The following is a 19158-nucleotide window of genomic DNA, read 5'->3' on the forward strand; positions in this document are numbered from 1 at the left end:
GTCCAGTTTGTCCGATGTATATAGCAGAGGGGCATTGCTGGCACATGATGGCATAAATTATATTGGTAGATGTGCAGCTGAATGAACCCATGATGGTGTGGCTGATCTGGTTAGGTCCTGTAATGGTGTTGCTGGTGTAGTTATGTGGGCAGAGCTGGCAACGAGGTTTGTTGCGTGGATGGGTCCCTGAGTTAGAGTGACTGTGGTGCGGTGTATAGTTGCTGGTTAGGATTTGCTTCAGGTTGGCATGTTGTCTGTGGGCAAGGACTGGTCTGCCTCCCAAGGCCTGTGAAAGTGGGGGATTGTTGTCCAGGATGGGTTGTAAATCCCTGATGATGCGCTGTAGAGGTTTTAGCTGAGGACTGCAGGTGATGGCTAGTGGTGTTCTGTTGGTTTCTCTCTTGGGCTAGTGGTGTTCTGTTGGTTTCTCTCTTGGGCTAGTGGTGTTCTGTTGGTTTCTCTCTTGGGCTTGTTCTGTAGTAAGAGGCTTTGTGGCACACGTCTGGCTCTGTTGATCTGTTTTTTCATTTCCTCACGTGGGTATTGCAGTTTCAAGAATGCTTGGTAGAGATCCTGTAGGTGTTTGTCTCTGTCGGAGGGGTTGGAGCAAATGCGGTTATATCTTAGTGCTTGACTGTAGACAATGGATCGTGTGGTGTGTCTGGGATGGAAGCTGGAGGCATGAAGGTAGGCGTAGCAGTCAGTAGGTTTACAGTACAGGTGGTATTGATGTGGCCATCGTGTATTAACACAATGTGTATTAATTTTCTTAAACATGTTATGAAGTTTTTGATCTTATTCTCAGTAGCTGAACAAACAGAATTGGGATGGTTGTTAAACTGCCTTTTTGCCAGTATAGACAGACTCACAAGTATACGTTTGATTGTTTTGGCCCCTTTTCAAAGTTTTTTTTAAACTGGGGAGAGTCATTTAACTTTCAGTGGTTTCATGCCTCTTAAGTGTGAGATCTGCACTCCCACTCAGCTTATGGAATTGCCAAAAACTTCAGGAGGGACTACGTTTTTGGATGGGGGAAAATAATATTTCCAGATCAAATAACAGGAGAGAGATCTCCAGCCCATGAAATCCTGCACCTAAATAAATTTATTAGTCTTTTAAGGTGTCGCAGGATTAATCATTACTTTTATCCTTGAATCTGCTTGTAATGGAACTCAGATAAATCTCTGGCTTGATTATTATAAAATGCATCTAGACATGTGAAGAGAAATGCATCTCAATGTCTGGATTTCAGTTCACTGATGGTGATGCACTTATTTTTCATTATCTCTATCCTTTGCTCTGCATCAGCAAAATTTCAGCAGCTCAGGTGAAATTTGCCTTTATAGCATTTGCATTGCACAGCCTAAAGAAAATAGTCTATATAACATTTGGACTGTTTTTTAAATAGTGGGAATGAGACCTCATATAACCAGGGAAATCGGGGACAACCAGCCCAGGGTCAGTTCCTAAACTTGAGTGTTTTGTGCTGAATGACTTCAAAATAAAAAGTTTGGGAGGAAATGTCACATTGGTAAATTCTTACAGTGTTATCTGGCTTTGGTACTGAAATCCTGTAAAGAAAAAACTGGTATTTTTGCCAATTTCTTGCTGAATTTTACGTTCACAACTTCACATTTCTTCCTTGAACAAGAGATCATACTTCTCTTTTGTAGCAGAACATGGCAGGAAAGAGACAATTATTTACACTATATATGGTAATTATCGTGCGTATGACAAAGTGGTTTTACCTACAAAAGCTTATGCCCAAATAGATCTGTTAGCCTTTAAGGTGCCACAGGACTCCTCATTATTTTTGTAGATACAAACTAACATGGCTACCTCTCTGGGATTTACACTGTATATCGTATTTTACTTCTAAATCATACAATTGTGTTCCTACACAAATCAAATTTTGAAACACGTTGTACAGCTTATTGGTAGCCAGTTCAAGGTTTGTTCACAGATTTTCTTCACCATACTATAGCTCAGTCATGCAGTTATGTCACTCAGGTATGCACGTCCCAGACCAGTCAAACTAAAGGCAACTGCTCACCTGCAAAATTTAAGTACTGACAAAGCTGGCAGGTGCTAAACGCAGAAGAGAAGCAGTACGGACTGATTATGAACATCGATAAAACAAAAACAGTGGTATTTGGAGATACGGAAATAGGGAGGACAATCAGTGTAGATGGTATTGAACTGGAAAATGTAGAGAAGTTCACATATCTGGGGACAACATAATGTATGATCTAGACTGTAAGAAGGAAGTAGTGACTAGAATAGTGAAGGCAAGAGTGAGTTTGAATGAGATGGATAAGATCTGGAAAAGCAAAGCGATTAGCTTAGGAATGAAGCTGAGCGTCTTGAAAATGTGTGTTCAGCAGCTTGTTGTGTGGGTGTGAGACATGGGTGATAATGAAAGATTCGAAAAGAAGAATATTAGTGTTCGAAAAGGAGTTGTTAGAGAGAGATTCTGAGAATAGGATGGATGCAGAATGTCCCCAGTGAGGAATTATATAGAAACACAGTGGAAAGAGAACCTGCTGCGGAAGGTTATAAAATGGAAGCTACAACTATTTGGGCATATTTGCAGAATGAATGATGAACAAAAAATCAGACCCTGGTATTCGGCATAATGGACTGTTCGAATAGGAGAGGTAGACCCCACAGAGAATGGATAGGTGATATAGTATATTCATGCAGAGCTAGTCTACAGAAACTAAGCCACACCGCACTGGACAGGGAATGATGGAAGGAAATAGTGAGGGAGGCATCAGACACCAACGAGCGCTGAGCCCATGGTTGATGATGATGAAAGCTGGTAGTCCAGCTGGCCAAAGCACTTACTCTTATATTAGACATGTATAATAATTAAAATATGCAAATGAAATGTTTGCAGGCAAAACTTTGTATCGCAAAGTGTGACAGCGCAGTAAAATGCTGATACTCAGCTGGCCCCCTCTGCTGCTGGTGCCCCAGCACAAGAAGCAAACTGAAGAAAATCCTGATTGAGGTGAACCTCCTCATTGGGAGAATGTTGATACATAAGCCAAGGCTTCTGAAAAGCCATATCCAGTAAAAGCAGCTCGCGCGCGCTCGCGCTCTCTTTGTGTGTGTGTGTGTGTGTGTGTGTAAAAATATAAATTTTCATATTAAATGATGTTTAACACTGTTTTCTTTGCAGAGCCAGATTACTTTAATGGATATACCAGTATTTAAAGCTATACAGCCAGAGGTATGTTTTTTTAATATTTGTTTGGGATATTTCGGGGGGGAAAGTGACCAATAGGTTAATGCTCTTCCTTCTAGGCATAAATATTTAATGTGGTGCTATCTATATGTGTAAACACTGCAAAGTAGATGGACTTGTTCATTATAAACATATGAGCAAAATGGACTAGAGTGAGTAGAAAGCATTTGTATTTTTACATACTTTCACTTACGTTTTCATAGAACCATAAAACAGTAGAACTGGAAGGAACCTCAAGAGGTCATCAAGGCCAGTCCCCTGCCCTCATGGGAGAACCAAGCACCATCTGTACCATTCCTGATGTCTGTCTAACCTGATCTTAAATATCATCAGTAATGGAGATTCCACAACCTCCCTAGGCAATTTATTCCAGTGTTTAACCACTCTGACAGTTGGGAAGTTTTTTCCTAATGTCCAACCTAAACCTTCCTTGCTGCACTTTAATCCCATGTCTTGCCCAGTCATCAGAGGATAAGGAGAACAATTTTTCTCCCTCCTCCTTGTAACACTCTTTTAGGTATTTATAAACTGCTATCATGTCCCCTTTCATTCTTCTCTTTTCTAAACTAAACAAGCCCAATTCTTTCAGTCTTCCCTCATAGCTCATGTTCTCTAGACCTTTAATCATTCTTGTTACTCTTCTTTGTCCTTCCCCAGTTCCTTCACATCTTTCTTGAAATGTGGTGCACAGAACTGGATGCAATACTCCAGTTGAGGGCTAATCAGCACAGAGCAGAGGGAAGGAATGACTTCTCATGTCTTCTCACAACACTCCTGCTAATGCATCCCAGAACCATGCTTTGTTTTAACTTACAGATAAAGATACTAATGTTAACATCTTAATGTTGATGTGCAAAGTAACCGTGAGTATGGTCCAACTGGCATCTTTTCCTTGAGATATCTTGGGTCAGAAATGGAGCATTAAGATCTAGTAGAACTACCACAGGAAAAGTGCTGGGTCATAACAATACTGCTAGCTTTTCTGATCTAAGTACTTAACTTCCTTTGTTTATCCTTTAAATTTTCCTTCTAGAAAACAAAGGAAGACCATTTGTATTGAAAATTAACAAAAAAGTGAAAATTGCTGTTTAAGCAATCGTTGTTAGTGTTTGACCTATACAGCAGACGCTCAAGTTACATGAGGGTTCCATTCCACACACCCTCGTGTAACCTGGATTTCATGTAAGTGGGAGTCCAGCTTTTTCCCTGGTGGAACGCATGTTCTGCAGCCGGGGAAGCAGCAGAAAGGTAGGTCCTGGGTTTGGGGGGCAGTTGGGAAGGGTTAAGCCTTGACAGTGGGTTGGGGCCATGAGAGGCAGGAATGGGGGGCCAAGCCTGAGTGGATTAGGGCTGCAGAGGGGTGAGGGGTGGAGTTGAACTGGAGCTGTGTGCGAGGGTGGTGAACCAGAGCCCTGCTCAGGTGGTAAACTGGGTTGCGGGGGTTTTGAACAGGAGCTGTGCCAGGGGGTTTGAGCTGGAGCCACATGTGGGGGGTTTGAACCAGGGCAGGATGATGGAACCAGGGCAGGGAGTGGGGGTTGAGCCAGAGGTGGGTGGTGAGCCAGCAGAGGGGTTGAACTGAGGCTGAGGAGATTGAACTGTAGTCATGTGTGAGGGGTTGGGGTTGGGGCTGGGGCTGGGGCTATGTGCGGGTGGTGATCAGGAACTGGGGGAAGAGGCAATTTAAGTGCAACTGGAAATCATGCATTTCCAGGGTTTACTGTAGGAATCGGCGTTCAGCCGCGTCAGAGCAGGGTTGCGTACTCTGGGTTTGCGTGCTCTGAGACCTTACTGTATTCTGTGTTTAAATATCATGTTGTATCTCTGAAGTGCGTGTTTGAGATGCTATAGTTTTTGCAACTCATAAAACTTTAAAAAGACACAGATTTTCAGAAGTACACAGCTTTTACTGAGCATATGAAACTCTGATAGTGAGTTCTTTGTTTGTTGTTTTAAAGAAGCTGTACGTCATTAGTCCCAACTGCCAACCTGAGAAGTCTTAGAATATTCTAAACTTAGTGTTTAGGTATTTTTTATAGTGTGCTCTGTATCAGTCTACGGTGACAGTGGGTTGTGTGAATTTTCCTACTTAGCTGATAGTTTTTTCGTTTAAATGTTACAGGCAGTTTCAGGACACAGTGGACTCTGCCTTCAAGCATTGCTCAGACAATAAGGCATTACTCCAGATCTGTTATCTGAAAATTAGTGTTTAATTTCTGTTCAAGGATGTAAGGCCAGTGTCGGGCCTAGCTTTTCCTTTGTAAGTTCTCACTGAAGCTGAAGCCGCTGTTTCTCTAACTAGCTGTTTAGAAATTCATTCTCAGTCCAGTCCTCCTTGCTGGGGGAAAAGGTTGTGTGCGCTGTTTTAGTAATACAGTGCTTTATCAACCAGATATTTTGGATTCCCCAGGGTAATTCTGCAATTTTACTAGGCTCCAAATGCAACTACTCTGTGTGAGGGAAATTGATCCTTAGGTATCATCAGTCTGTCCTTGTGACATACACTGAAAAAATGGATATGCAAAATAATCATTTTTTCCTGTCCATACCAGAGAGCTACAAAAACAAAAGTTAGTGTGAACTAGAAAATATAATTTGATTACTATAGAAATGAGATCAGCCTTGTCTGTGTTGCATGCTGTGCTCTTTCAAATGTAGATTTTATTAATGAATGAAAGTCTTTAGGTCGATAACCTGAGTACAGTAAATGCTTTCATATCCAGCATTCTATTATCTAGAACCCTCAAATAACCGACTTTTTAACCATAAGTAAACTCTAGTTCCATTTTTCATAAGTACAGTACAGTAAAAGTAAATACAAATAAATACAGTATAAGTTTACAGTGTATAGTACTACTGTTGTTGGTAAATAAAGTACTGTGTATATGTTTTTGTCTGTTTCTTAATATCTAATCTTGTTTTTCTTTAGCATTATGCATTGGTAGGTATACCTCTCTCTTATCCAGAATATTTGAATATTGGGCAGTCTCCCAGTCCCAGGGCTGCTGGATATGAAAGAGTTTACTGCATTAGGTATGTTGAATAGTTATTTTGAAATATTTGCATGCTATCAGCCTCTAATAAAATAACTTTGAAATGGTCCAAGATCTCCTATAACAAGGTTTTACCAAATCTAGCTTGAACAACTAAGGCAGAGTTAAATACAAGTTCTTCATGAAGTTTGGAGAGCATATACTTTGACAAGCTCTGTGCGGGCACTGATACTGGCACTTCTTCTGAAATACTTTTCTTTAAAGCAGCTGTACTTCATTTTCTGAACACTGTCAGAGAATTAATGTTTGAGTTGGTTGCTGTGAAGTTTAGTGTATTAGATCATTTTAATGATAGGGTCGTGATGAAAGACAGTATTACGTGACCTCAGTAGCTCGCTTTTGGTGGGTTAGCATAAGCAGGCAGAGTCTGTGGGGTTATGTCTGTGCTACAGCTGAGAGGTGCTATCACAGTTCATGCTTAAAAATAGAAAACAAAAAAGCAGTCCAGTAGCACTTTAAAGACTAACAAAATAATTTATTCGGTGATGAGCTTTTGTGGGACAGACCCACTTCTTCAGATCATAGCCATACCAGAACAAAGCTCATCACTGAATAAATTATTTTGTTAGTCTTTAAAGTGCTACTGGACTGCTTTTTTGTTTTCTTAGTATATAGATTAGCACGGCTTTCTCTCTGTTACTGCTTAAAAATAGCAATTTGAGTGTTATCAGAGAGGTAGCCATGGTAGTCTGTATCTTCGAGAACAAGAAGTCATCCTGTGGTACCTTATAGACTAACAGATATTTTGGAGCATCAGCTTTCATGGGTAAAGACCCGCTTCATCAGACGCATCTGACAAAGCCGGTCTTTACCCATGAAAGCTTATGCTTCAAAATATCTGTTAATTTGAATGTTGTGGCACTAGCAGCAGCTCAGGCTAGCTTCCTGAGTCTGAGCACATGAGACAGCTTGGGTTTGAGTTAGTTACAGTTTGTTAGTTAACAGAAGAGAAGACTTAGAGGTGATTTAATAGCAGCCTTCAACTTCCTGAAGGGGAGCTCTAAAAAGGAGGGTGAGAAACTTTTCTCAGTGTTGAATAGTAACAGAGAGTAAGCCGTGCTAGTCTATACACTATCAAAACAAAAAGCAGTCAAGTAGCACTTTAAAGACTAGCAAAATAGTTTATTAGGTGAGCTTTCGTGGGACAGACCCACTTCTTCAGACCATAGCCAGAACAGAACAGACTCAATATTTAAGACACAGAGAGCCAAAAACAGTAAGCAAGGAAGACAAATCAGAAAAAGATAATCAAGGTGAGCAAATCAGAGAGTGGAGGGGTGGGGGGGAAGGTCAAGAATTAGATTGAGCCAAGTATGCAGACGAGCCACTATAGTGACTCGGCAGGTTCCCATCACGATTTAAACCATGTGTTAATGTGCCGAATTTGAATATAAAAGTCAGCTCGTCCACTTCTCTTTCCAAAACAGTGCGATAATTCCTCTTCAGTAACACACATACCTTTAGGTCATTGACGGAATGCCCCATTCCATTAAAATGTTGACTAACTGGTTTGTGGATCTGGAGTGTTTTGATGTCTGTTTTGTGCCCATTGACCCTTTGTCTAAGGGAGTTAGAAGTCTGTCCAATATACAAAGCACCTGGGCATTGTTGACACATGATGGCATATATGATGTTAGTAGAGGAGCATGAGAAAGTGCCCGTGATTCTGTGAATAACCTGGTTAGGTCCAGTGATGGTATTTCCAGAGAAGATATGTGGACAAAGCTGGCAGCGGGCTTTGTTGCAGGGAAAGGTTCCAGGACTGGTATTCCTGGGGTATAGACTGTGGCTGTTAGTGAGGATCCTCATGAGGTTGGGAGGTTGTCTGTAGGAGAGAACAGGCATGTCACGCAGGGCCTTCTGGAGCGTGGCATCCTGATTAAGGATAGGTTGTAGGTCTTTAATAATTCGTTGCAGTGGTCTGAGCTGGGGGCTGTAGGTGATGACCAGTGGTGTTCTGTTCTTGGCTTTTTTGGGCCAATCCTGGAGTAGCTGGTCTCTGGGTATTCGTCTGGCCCTGTCGATTTGTTTTTGTACTTCTCCTGGTGGGTGATTCAGGTTTATGAATGTTTGGTAAAGTTCTTGTAGTTTTTGGTCTCTGTCAATTGGATCAGAGCAAATGCGATTGTACCTAAGAGCTTGACTGTAAACAATGGGTCTAGTCACGTGTGAAGGATGGAAACTAGAAGGGTGTAGATAAGTGTAGCGATCAGTAGGTTTTTGGTAGTGTGGTACTGTGGGTCTGTCCCACAAAAGCTCACCTAATAAACTATTTTGCTAGTCTTTAAAGTGCTACTTGACTGCTTTTTGTTCTCAGTGGTGTCAGATGGCAGAACAAGGAGTAATGGTCAGAAGTTGAAGAGGGAAAGGTGTAGGTTAGGTATTAGGAAAAACTACTTTACCAGGCGGGTGGTGAAGCATTGGAATGCGTTGCCTAGAGAGGTGGTGGATTCTCCCTCCCTTGAGGTTTTTAAGTCCCAGCTGGACAAGGTCCTGGCTGGGATGACTTAGTGGGGGTTGATCCTGCTTGAAGCAGGAGGCTGGACTAGATGACCTCCTGAGGTCCCTTCCAGCCCTGTGATTCTGTGAGTTGACTCTCACGTTTCTTAATTGTATAATGCCATGTAGGGACCATGGTAGCACTATTAAAACTTCCTGGGCAATGTTCCCTCTGATTTTGCCCATCCACCTGCAGAATGAATTTTATTTGCCACAATGTGGAGTGTGATTGGATGAGGCTGAGTGGTTCAGATTGTGGAAGGGAGTTCAGAGCTGGAGCAGAGAGTTGGAGTGCTGAGAGTCGGGGTGTGTGTGAAAGCTAGGGATGGGGCCAATGATAAGAGGTTTGGGGTGCAGGCTGCCCTGGGGTTGGTGAGGAGAGAGGACTGCCCTCCAGCCCTCTCTACCACAGCAGCACCTGGGATCATTGAATTTGTGTGAATTCAAGAAGATTGTAGTCACTCCCTGCATCCTACATATACATACCCTTAAGTCCTTCAAATGACACATTTCTTTCCCATTTCAGTTTCATGAAGTTGTTCTATAACATATTATGCAGCATTTGCTTAGCCTGTTGGAAGTAGGAAATACAGGTTAAACCTCTCTGGTCCAACACTCTTGGGGCCTGATTGGTGTCGTACCACAGGAAGTCAGTATTGTCTAGCAGCATTGCCTGATTTCACTGCTTACTGTGCTCTTAGAAGACATTTAAGGGTAAATTAGAGCTAAATTAACAGCAAAGAACACCGAGAGTCAGGAGTGGTGGCTATAGACAAACTTTATGGGATCACAGGAAACTTAAACATACCCATGATAATTGGACATCCAGCTAACTAAAACCATGCTGGTCCACAGATATTGCTGGACAATAGAATGCCGGATTAGAGAGGTCAAGCCTGTACAGTGTATGTAAGTACAACAAGGTCACAACATTTGCAAATTTAATATCTGCGAATTCAATTATTTGCGGATGGCAGCCTCCCCTGTGTGGTACCAGGAGAGGAATATGTCTCACTCAGCTCCTACATCATGGGTCCACTGAAGCCCCCTGCTGGCCATCACTCACTCCGGAGCAGCCTGTATGAAGCAGCTTCCTAAGGGAAAGCCAGCTCCATGCAATGCTCCTCTCAAAGACGCACCTGCAGTGTAGCAGCTGAACCGCAGGGCCTGCATGGATTTCATTCCCCCTCCACCAACACAAACACTTCTGGATCCGAGGACTCAGCTTGACAGATGTGCTCCATTGCGCTGCACATGCTGGCATGTGAAGGAAATACGGCCATTGGGAGCGCCACCCTTGCAAGCGGCTGGGGCACTGTGAGCTGCACTTGTGTCCCGGGCCTGCAGCTCCTTCATGAACAGCGTGGGGGAGGCGTGTACAGAGCTGAAGTGTGAGTATGGCCAGTGCTTTACCCGGTGGTTTGGTGAGAAGTTCCTCAAGAAGGAGAGCGCGTGGGACCCTTGTGTGCAGCTCTTCAGGCACTACCAGATCTGCATGCAGGTCGGACAGCCAGGGTCAGGCATGCCTTTGGCTTCCATCTCTGGGCCCTGGGCATGGAGTAAAATGATATTTGCAAAATTCAACGTTCACAAGGGTTCTCATCATAGAACCCTCGCAAATATCATGACCCTACTATACTAGTATTTGGAGGTATCCTTAATTGAGTGAGAATCATTGAAATATTTTGTTTTGTTGCTTAACTCTTGACTAGGAGCTAATTAAGAAACACAGACTTTGATTTTATTTTGAATGTATGTCTGTGAAAAACTATAGAAAATGGAAATACAATTTAGCATTACTTTTGGAAAAAAGTTAGAGTCTCTCCTATTTTAGAAAGCAAAATAGAGAGTAAACACAGAACTTCTAGGAAGCCATGGAGGTGATGAGTTATGGCTTGGCAGAGGGCAAGGAAAATGGAAGTTTGCAAACATCACACTATGGCTGCCCTGTTCCCTGATGCTTATAACAAGCAACTAATTTTATCATTTAATGGTTGGAAATGTTTTTCATCCTGAATCTGCATAAAACCTCAAACCTTAAATTTTTTTCACAGAAGGAAATTACACAATAGTTCTTTTTGGAAATACTGTGGTAGAACATTTTGGTGTTTCTGAAAAGAAATATACTCCCTGGGCTCACAGATTCCCAGAGAGCCTGGAAGCCCTCAGCACCTTGGCTCTGTGTCAAACAGGCAGCTGAGCAGCCAAAAGTCTGGGGTTCCAGTTACATGCCAGCTCACCGGCCAGATTGCTGAGCAACCCCCGGTAGCCCTGTCTGTGTGGCAACCTGCCAGACACACTGCTGAGGGAGAGCAGGCAAGATGACAGGAAACCAGTCATGTTCCTGCGGGACACTTTGGTTTTGCAGAATCAGCACTTTGTAATAGAAATATTTCCAACCAGCTCTACTCACAGGCATTACAGAGGACAGGGATAAGAGTGCTCTAAAAACCTGCTAAATAGCTTTTGTTCCAGAAATCAAGTTACTTTCTTTTAAAATAGTGTTTAACATTACTTAAAAAAACACATTTTCCAAAATGACAATTTTAGATGTGTTTATATGGTACAACAATTTTAGTCATTCTTGTGTCTTATTCCTTATTCTTTTCCCCTCTTCTTTGACACCATGTGCTTTGCCTTTTCCATGAGGGATGAATGTCTCCTTTGATTATTGCTGATTTGTTGGCAGTTTGACCACTGAAATTTTTCTAATTATGTTATGATATTTTTGACCCTAGCAAAGGACATTGTTTCTTCTATTTGAAATCTCCACTAGCTAAGGAAGTTTTTGATATCTTATGGAAAATTGAACTTACTGGTGTCACTTGCAGTGTTTAAAACATGAGTTGCATGAGGCCAGTAATGGTCAATTGTGAATTTTCAAAGTTGTTTTCTTAATAAAATTAATAAATATTTAATGTAATTAAAGAAGTAATCTTGTACAGCTTTGCCATATATTTCTGCCCTGAAAATGATTAAATGGTTAAAAATCAAAAACGAGTCTCGTTGTTACAATGGCTCCAGTCCAAGTCACTACATAATTAATCAAGGAGATTACCTGAGGAGAGAACCAAAAGTTCTCTTCTGGTTCCCTTTTTAATAGATTTATACTACTTAACCTTGCAAAAAAGGTTTGTATCAGGCTTTAGTTTAGTTTTGTAGTGGGAAGTAAGATGGTGTTTATTTCCTGAGAAGGAACAGAACATGTTACTGTGTGCGCACAATAGCATATTTGTTAAATGTTAATTCAGCTACCTACATAATGAAATTTCAATAACAGATTTGTTTGCTAGTAGTAGACCATACTATTTTTCACATGCTTTAGTATTTCAACTGTCAAGTCTTTGATACAAATTCTACATTGGTGAACAAATGAGTAGTCATAGCACACTCCCTTTATGCACCAGTGCGCGGTGGGACCTTTTGTGGATGCATGAACTTTTGTAAGGGGGGTGGGGGCGCAACATGATCAGCTGCTGGGGCTCAGGCTCATCCATCTCATTAAAAATGTTGAAATATGCTACTGTTTTTATCTATGTGTATTCACATTTATATAGAAATTAATAAAGTTTTTAAGGTCTACTTATTTTCTGATGCACTGAAAGGATTTTTCTTCATATGACCATAGCCAAACTTTCCATTGGTTTGGATTACATTGAACAGGTTGGGGGGCTCTGCTAATTGCAGGAGTGAAAAGAGTGGGCCTGATGTTAAAAGTTTGCTCACCCTGGGGTAAAAGCTTTCAGATGATTGTGCACATGCATGTGCACACACCTGTTGGCATGGATATGAGCAATGTATCTCGAAGAACAACAGGTATGAAAGGTAGGTAACTTTTTTTTTTTTTACAGCGTACGTAGAGCTGTAGTAACTGAACTTTTTCCTTGTGCTTAAACAGCAAATTGTTTTGCCCATTTAAAGAGTCAGGATTTGGCAACCATCACCACAGTTTTTTAGTCTTTCCTGTAAGAATAAACTTTGAGCTCTACTGTGTTTACGGTAGGCAAGTGATCTTTTAGTTTTTTAAATGTTATTCTTTCCACTTGAAGTATTAATTTAAAAAAAAAATTAGATCTAAAAGGGGCCTGTTCTTTGCAACTTTCTGCTTTCCTGTAGTTGAATGGTGAAGAAGGTAACTTTTAAAATGCTCAAACTAACACATTTAGAACATAAGAACATAAGAATGGCCATACTGGGTCAGACCAGAGGTCTATCCAGCCCAGCATCCCATCTGCCGACGGTGGCCAATGCCAGGTGCCCCAGAGAAGGAGAACAGAAGACAATGATCAAGTGATTTATCTCCTGCCATCCATCTCCTGCCCTTGTTCAGAAGGCTAGGGCACCGTACTTTATCCCTGGCTAATAGCCATTTATGGACCTAACCTGCAAAAATTTATCAAGCTCTTTTTTAAACCCTAATAGAGTCCTGGCCTTCACAGCCTCCTCGGGCAAGGAGTTCCACAGGTTGACTGTGCGCTGTGTGAAGAAAAATTTCCTTTTATTAGTTTTGAACCAGCTACCCATCAATTTCATTTGGTGTCCCCTAGTTCTTGTATTATGGGAAAAGGTAAATAATTTTTCTATATTCACTTTCTCCACACCATTCATGATTTTATATACCTCTATCATATCGCCCCTCAATCGCCTCTTTTCCAAACTGAAAAGTCCCAGTCTCTCTAGCCTCTCCCCATATGGGACCCGTTCCAAGCCCCTAATCATCTTAGTCGCCCTTTTCTGAACCTTTTCTAATGCCAATATATCTTTTTTGAGGTGAGGAGACCACATCTGCACGCAGTACTCAAGATGTGGGCGTACCATAGTTTTATATAGGGGAAGTATGATATCTTTTGTCTTATTATCGATCCCTTTTTTAATAATTCCTAACATCCTATTTGCTTTACTAACTGCCGCTGCACACTGCGTGGATGTCTTCAGAGAACTATCCACTATAACTCCAAGATCCCTTTCCTGATCTGTCGTAGCTAAATTTGACCCCATCATGTAGTACGTGTAATTTGGGTTATTTTTGCCAACATGCATTACCTTACACTTACCCACATTAAATTTCATTTGCCATTTTGCTGCCCAATCACTCAGTTTGCTGAGATCTTTTTGTAGTTCTTCACAATCCCTTTTGGTTTTGACTGTCCTGAACAACTTGGTGTCATCTGCAAACTTGGCCACCTCACTGCTTACCTCATTTTCTAGATCATTGATGAACAAGTTGAACAGGATCGGTCCCAGGACTGAGCCCTGGGGAACACCACTAGTTACCCTCCTCCATTGTGAAAATTTACCATTTATTCCCACCCTTTGTTTTCTGTCTTTTAACCAATTCCCGATCCATGAAAGGATCTTTCTTCCTATCCCATGACCGCCTAATTTACATAAAAGCCTTTGGTGTGGGACCGTGTCAAAGGCTTTCTGGAAATCTAGGTATATTATGTCTACTGGGTGCCCCTTGTCCGCATGTTTATTAACCCCTTCAAAGAATTCTAATAGATTAGTTAGACACGACTTCCCTCTGCAGAAACCATGCTGACTGTTGCCCAACAATTCGTGCTCTTCTACGTGCCTTGCAATTTTATTCTTTACTAGTGTTTCTACTAATTTGCCTGGTACTGATGTTAAACTTATCGGTCTATAATTGCCAGGGTCTCCTCTAGAGCCTTTTTTAAATATTGGCATTATATTGGCCGTCTTCCAGTCATTTGGTACCAAAGTGGATTTAAAGGATAGGTTACAAACCACTGTTAATAACTCCGCAATTTCACATTTGAGTTCTTTCAGAACCCTTGGGTGAATGCCGTCTGGTCCTGGAGACTTGTTACTATTCAGCTTATCAATTAACTCCAAGACTTCCTCTAATGTCACTTCAATCTGAGTGAGTTCCTCAGATTTGTCACCTAAAAAGGCTGGCTCAGATTTAGGAACCTCTGTAACATCCTCAGCCGTGAAGACTGAAGCAAAGAAATCATTTAATCGCTCCGCAATGGCACTGTCTTCCTTGATCGCTCCTTTTATATCTTTATCGTCCAAGGGCCCCACTGCTTTTTTAGCGGGCTTCCTGCTTCTAATGTATTTAAAAAACATTTTACTATCGTTTTTTGAATTTTTGGCTAGCTGTTCCTCAAAATCTTTTTTGGCTTTTCTTATTACATTATGACACTTAATTTGGGAGTGTTTATGTTCCTTTCTATTTTCCTCACTAGGATTTGACTTCCACTTTTTAAAAGCTGCCCTTTTCTCTCTCACTGCCTTTTTAACATGGCTGTTTAGCCATGGTGGTTCTTTGTTAGGTCTCTTACTGTGTTTTTTTATTTGGGGTATACATTTAAGTTGGGCCTCTAGTATGGTGTCTTTAAACAGTTTCCATGCAGCTTCCAGGGATTTTAGTTTAATTACTCTACCTTTTAGTTTCTGTTTAACTAGCTTCCTCATTTTAGTGTAATTCCCCTTTTTGAAATTAAATGCCAGAGTGTTTGACCGCTGCGGTGTTCTTCCCAACACAGGAATATTAAAAGTTATTATATTGTGGTCATTATTTCCAAGCGGTCCAGTAACAGTTACCTCTTGGACCAGATCCTGCGTTCCAGTCAAGACTAGATCGAGAATTGACTCTCCCCTTGTGGGTTCCTGTACTAGCTGCTCCAAGAAGCAGTCATTTAAGGCATCAAGAAATTTAATCTCTGAATCCCATCCTGAGGTGACATGCACCCAATCAATATGGGGATAATTGAAATCTCCTATTATTACTGTGTTTTTTATTTTGATAGCCTCTCTAATCTCCCTTAACATTTCAGCATCACTATCACTGTCCTGGTTAGGTGGTCGGTAATATATTCCTAATGCCATATTCATATTAGAGGAATGAATTGTTATCCATAATGATTCTATGGAACATTTTGATTCCTTTAGGATTTTTGCTTCATTTGATTCTATATTATCCTTCACATATAGTACCACTCCACCACCCGCACGACCTGTTCTGTCTTTCCGATATAATTTATATCCCGGTATGATAGTGTCCCACTGATTGTCCTCATTCCACCATGTTTCTGAGATGCCTATTATGTCAGCTTCCTCCTTTGATATGAGGTACTCCAGTTCACCCATCTTATTAGACAGACTCCTAGCATTTGTGTAAAAGCACGTTAAAAAACTACCACTATTTATATGTCCGCCTTTCACAGACGCGTTGGATTTTTTTATATGCGATTGTTTTACATCTGATCTTGCCCATATATTATTTCCCACATTCCCTATCTGACTAACTTCTAGGGAATCCCTATCTATGGAGCCTGGTGTAAGAGAAGTCTCCGTCCGATCCAGGTGCTCCCCCGCACCAATCGGCTTTCCCCCACCTCTTAGTTTAAAAACTGCTGTACGACCTTTTTAATGTTTAATGCCAGCAGTCTGGATCCACCTTGATTTAGGTGGAGCCCATCATTCCTGTATAGGCTCCCCCTACCCCAAAAGTGTCCCCAGTTCCTAATAAATCTAAACCCCTCTTCCCTACACCATCGTCTCATCCACGCATTGAGACTCTGAAGTTCTGTCTGTCTATCTGGCCCTGCGCGTGGAACTGGAAGCATTTCAGAGAATGCCACCATAGATGTTCTGGATTTCAGTCTCTTTCCTAGTAACCTAAATTTGGCCTCCAGAACATCTCTTCTACCCTTCCCTATGTCATTGGTACCAACATGTACCACGACGACCGGCTCCTCCCCAGCACTGCCCATAAGTCTGTCTAGATGCCTCGAGAGATCCGCAAACTTCGCACCAGGCAGGCAAGTCACCATACGGTTCTCCCGGTCATCACAAATCCAACTATCTACATTTCTAATGATCGAATCCCCCACTACTAAAACCTGCTTCTTCCTAACAGCTGGTGCTCCCTCCCCCGGAGAAGTATCCTCTGCACGAGAGGATACAATAGCACCCTCTGGAAGGAGGGTCCCAACTATGGGATGGTTTCCCTCTGCTCCCATTGACTGCTTTCCTTCCCTGAGCCTTTCATCCTCCGTAACAGCATCAGGACTGTCAGATTGGAGGTGGGACAGCCCTATTATGTCCCGGAAAGTCTCATCAACAAACACCTCTGCCTTCCTTAGCTCCTCCAGTTCAGCCACCCTGGCCTCCAAAGCACGCACTCGCTCTCTGAGGGCCAGGAGCTCCTTGCATCGAGCGCACACATACGCCACCCACCCACAGGGCAGGTAGTCATACATACTGCACTTGACACAATAAACAGGATAGCCCCCACTCTGCTGCTGGGCTTTTGCCTCCATTTCCTACTCTAATTATATATGAGGGGTTAATTAAATGTTTCAGATAGAGGTTGTTATAAAGGATTTAAGTTTAAGGGCAATAGAAGTCACTGGCTCCCTCCAAGCTCCCCCTCTAAACTTCCCTCTCAAAACTCCCTCCTGTTAGCACGCACCCTGTTCGCGATGCTAAATGCCGATATTTAGATTTGAGTGCCTGCAAATGGATTTATGTAATGGAAAGGCTGTATGTTTTCATGCCGTATAGCATGGTGGCAGACACCTCTAATATAAAACAGTATAATGTTTATGAAAGTGCTTCATAGAAAGTTAATTCATATGATTTATGAAATGTAAACAACAAACAAATCTGAATTCATTAGGATTTTCTTGCAGTTACATATATGGTATATAAATGGACAACTTAGGTGGATTTACTTATGAGACCAAAATAAATGATGCTGTAAATAGAACTTTCATATAATCTTTCCAGTTTCTTTCAGGACATTCTTACCTATTTGAAAAATGCTAACTAAGAGGAAACACCCTAGTTATGTATGGTATTGATTAAGGGCCTTTCACAATGTCCAATCAGTCAGGCTATGACTACACTATAGTTGCTCTTTCAAGATACAAATGTATCCTGAAATAGCAATTCTGCAGCTAAACACTGGGCTTGAAACATTGCTGTTTGGAGTGTGGTATTCTGATTCCAGTACCCCTCATTAGACGAGGGCAGCAGAAACTGTGAAATAGCTGCTTATTTCAAACTTTGGTATCATGTGGATGGCACCAAGTTCAAAATAAGCTAATTTGAAATCAGTTAGGAAATCTGCATTGCCCAAATTGTGTAAGTTATTTCAAGTTACAGCTACAGTGCAGCCATAGGTTCTGTCTCTGTGCCATCTGGCCATATTTGCCATCTTTCTCCTAACTTTGTCATTCCCATTGCCAGTAGTCTGTGGTTACACTGCCTGATTTTTCTCCAGGCATAAGAGGCTGGCAACAAAGGGAGAGGGTTTGCCAACAGAACCACATTTACACCGCTTTTTTGTCCCAGAGGCACTGTCTGCCAGTGAGCAAATATACAAATGAGCATCTATTTGCATTTTCGAGGCCAACCATTTGCCTACTGCTGCCAGTGGTTTGGGTCAGTGTAACTATAGCCTCAGACTCTGTTGTTTTCTCTCTCCTCCATCCTTGATTCCATGCTCTCACTCTCTCTCTCATCGTAAAACATGTTCTACTAACCGAAAGCCCTGGTTCATTCATAGTATTTGCTTCGTTCTCTTGTTCTCAAGCTGTTGAACATCTCTGAAGAGAGTACCAATACTTTCTGATTTGCTCCACTGTAAGTTTGTTGTCCTCCTGTCTCTTTATGTAATACAACTATTGTTTTTTCTAGCCATGTTTATAAATACAGTATTCAAGAAAGAGAGAAACTCTCCAGATAACTCCTATCAGCAAATAAAAGTGAAATCTCTCTGTATAATTGGCCATCCTGAAAGGATTCTCACAGTGTGCTCTGAAGATCAGTTAACAAAGGTGAACAACATTCTGGGATGTATCATTAGGAATGGTGTAAGCAAGACACACAAAGTATTTCTTCTACTCTGCTCCATGTTGATAAGGCATCATCTGGAGTATTGTATTCATTTCTGGGGGCCGCTTTGCAGGAGAGATTTGAACAAATTGAATAAAGTCCAGAGAAGAGCAACATAAATAATTGTCTGGAAAACATGACCTATCAGGAAAGATTGAAACAACAAGATTGGTTTAGGCTGGGGAAGAGACAACTGATGTAAAGGTTTTCAAAAACATTGTTGTTACAGGTAGAGAGAGAAAGCAATGGGCTTAAATGGCAGCAAGGGATGTTTAGGCTAAATAATGGGGGACAGAACCCTTCCTACCTGATAGGCTAGCTAAGTACTGAAACAAATTTCCTAGTGAGGTTTCGGAATTTCTGCCATTGGAAGTTTTTCAGAACAGGTTAGACAAATACATGTCAGGAATTGTCTAATTATAGACAATGCCTATAAGTAGGCTTGTCAGAATTCCATTTTTAATAGTGTAGATGGATAATATCGAT

The 19158-nt window shown here is 41.5% G+C and overlaps 1 protein-coding gene across 3 annotated transcripts in view; it reads left to right on the forward strand.

The window, feature by feature from the left end:
- RALGPS1 (Ral GEF with PH domain and SH3 binding motif 1) overlaps positions 1-19158 on the forward strand; it is a 445865-nt gene that overhangs the window by 110958 nt on the left and 315749 nt on the right. For all 3 annotated transcript variants that reach the window (XM_075015701.1, XM_075015700.1, XM_075015702.1), the window contains one exon: positions 3185-3235. In XM_075015701.1, coding sequence (XP_074871802.1) covers positions 3185-3235 — 51 coding nt within the window. The remainder of the gene's footprint in view (positions 1-3184; positions 3236-19158) is intronic.

This window comes from Carettochelys insculpta, chromosome 21 (assembly GCF_033958435.1).
Source record: "Carettochelys insculpta isolate YL-2023 chromosome 21, ASM3395843v1, whole genome shotgun sequence".
Taxonomy (NCBI): Eukaryota; Metazoa; Chordata; order Testudines; family Carettochelyidae; genus Carettochelys; species Carettochelys insculpta.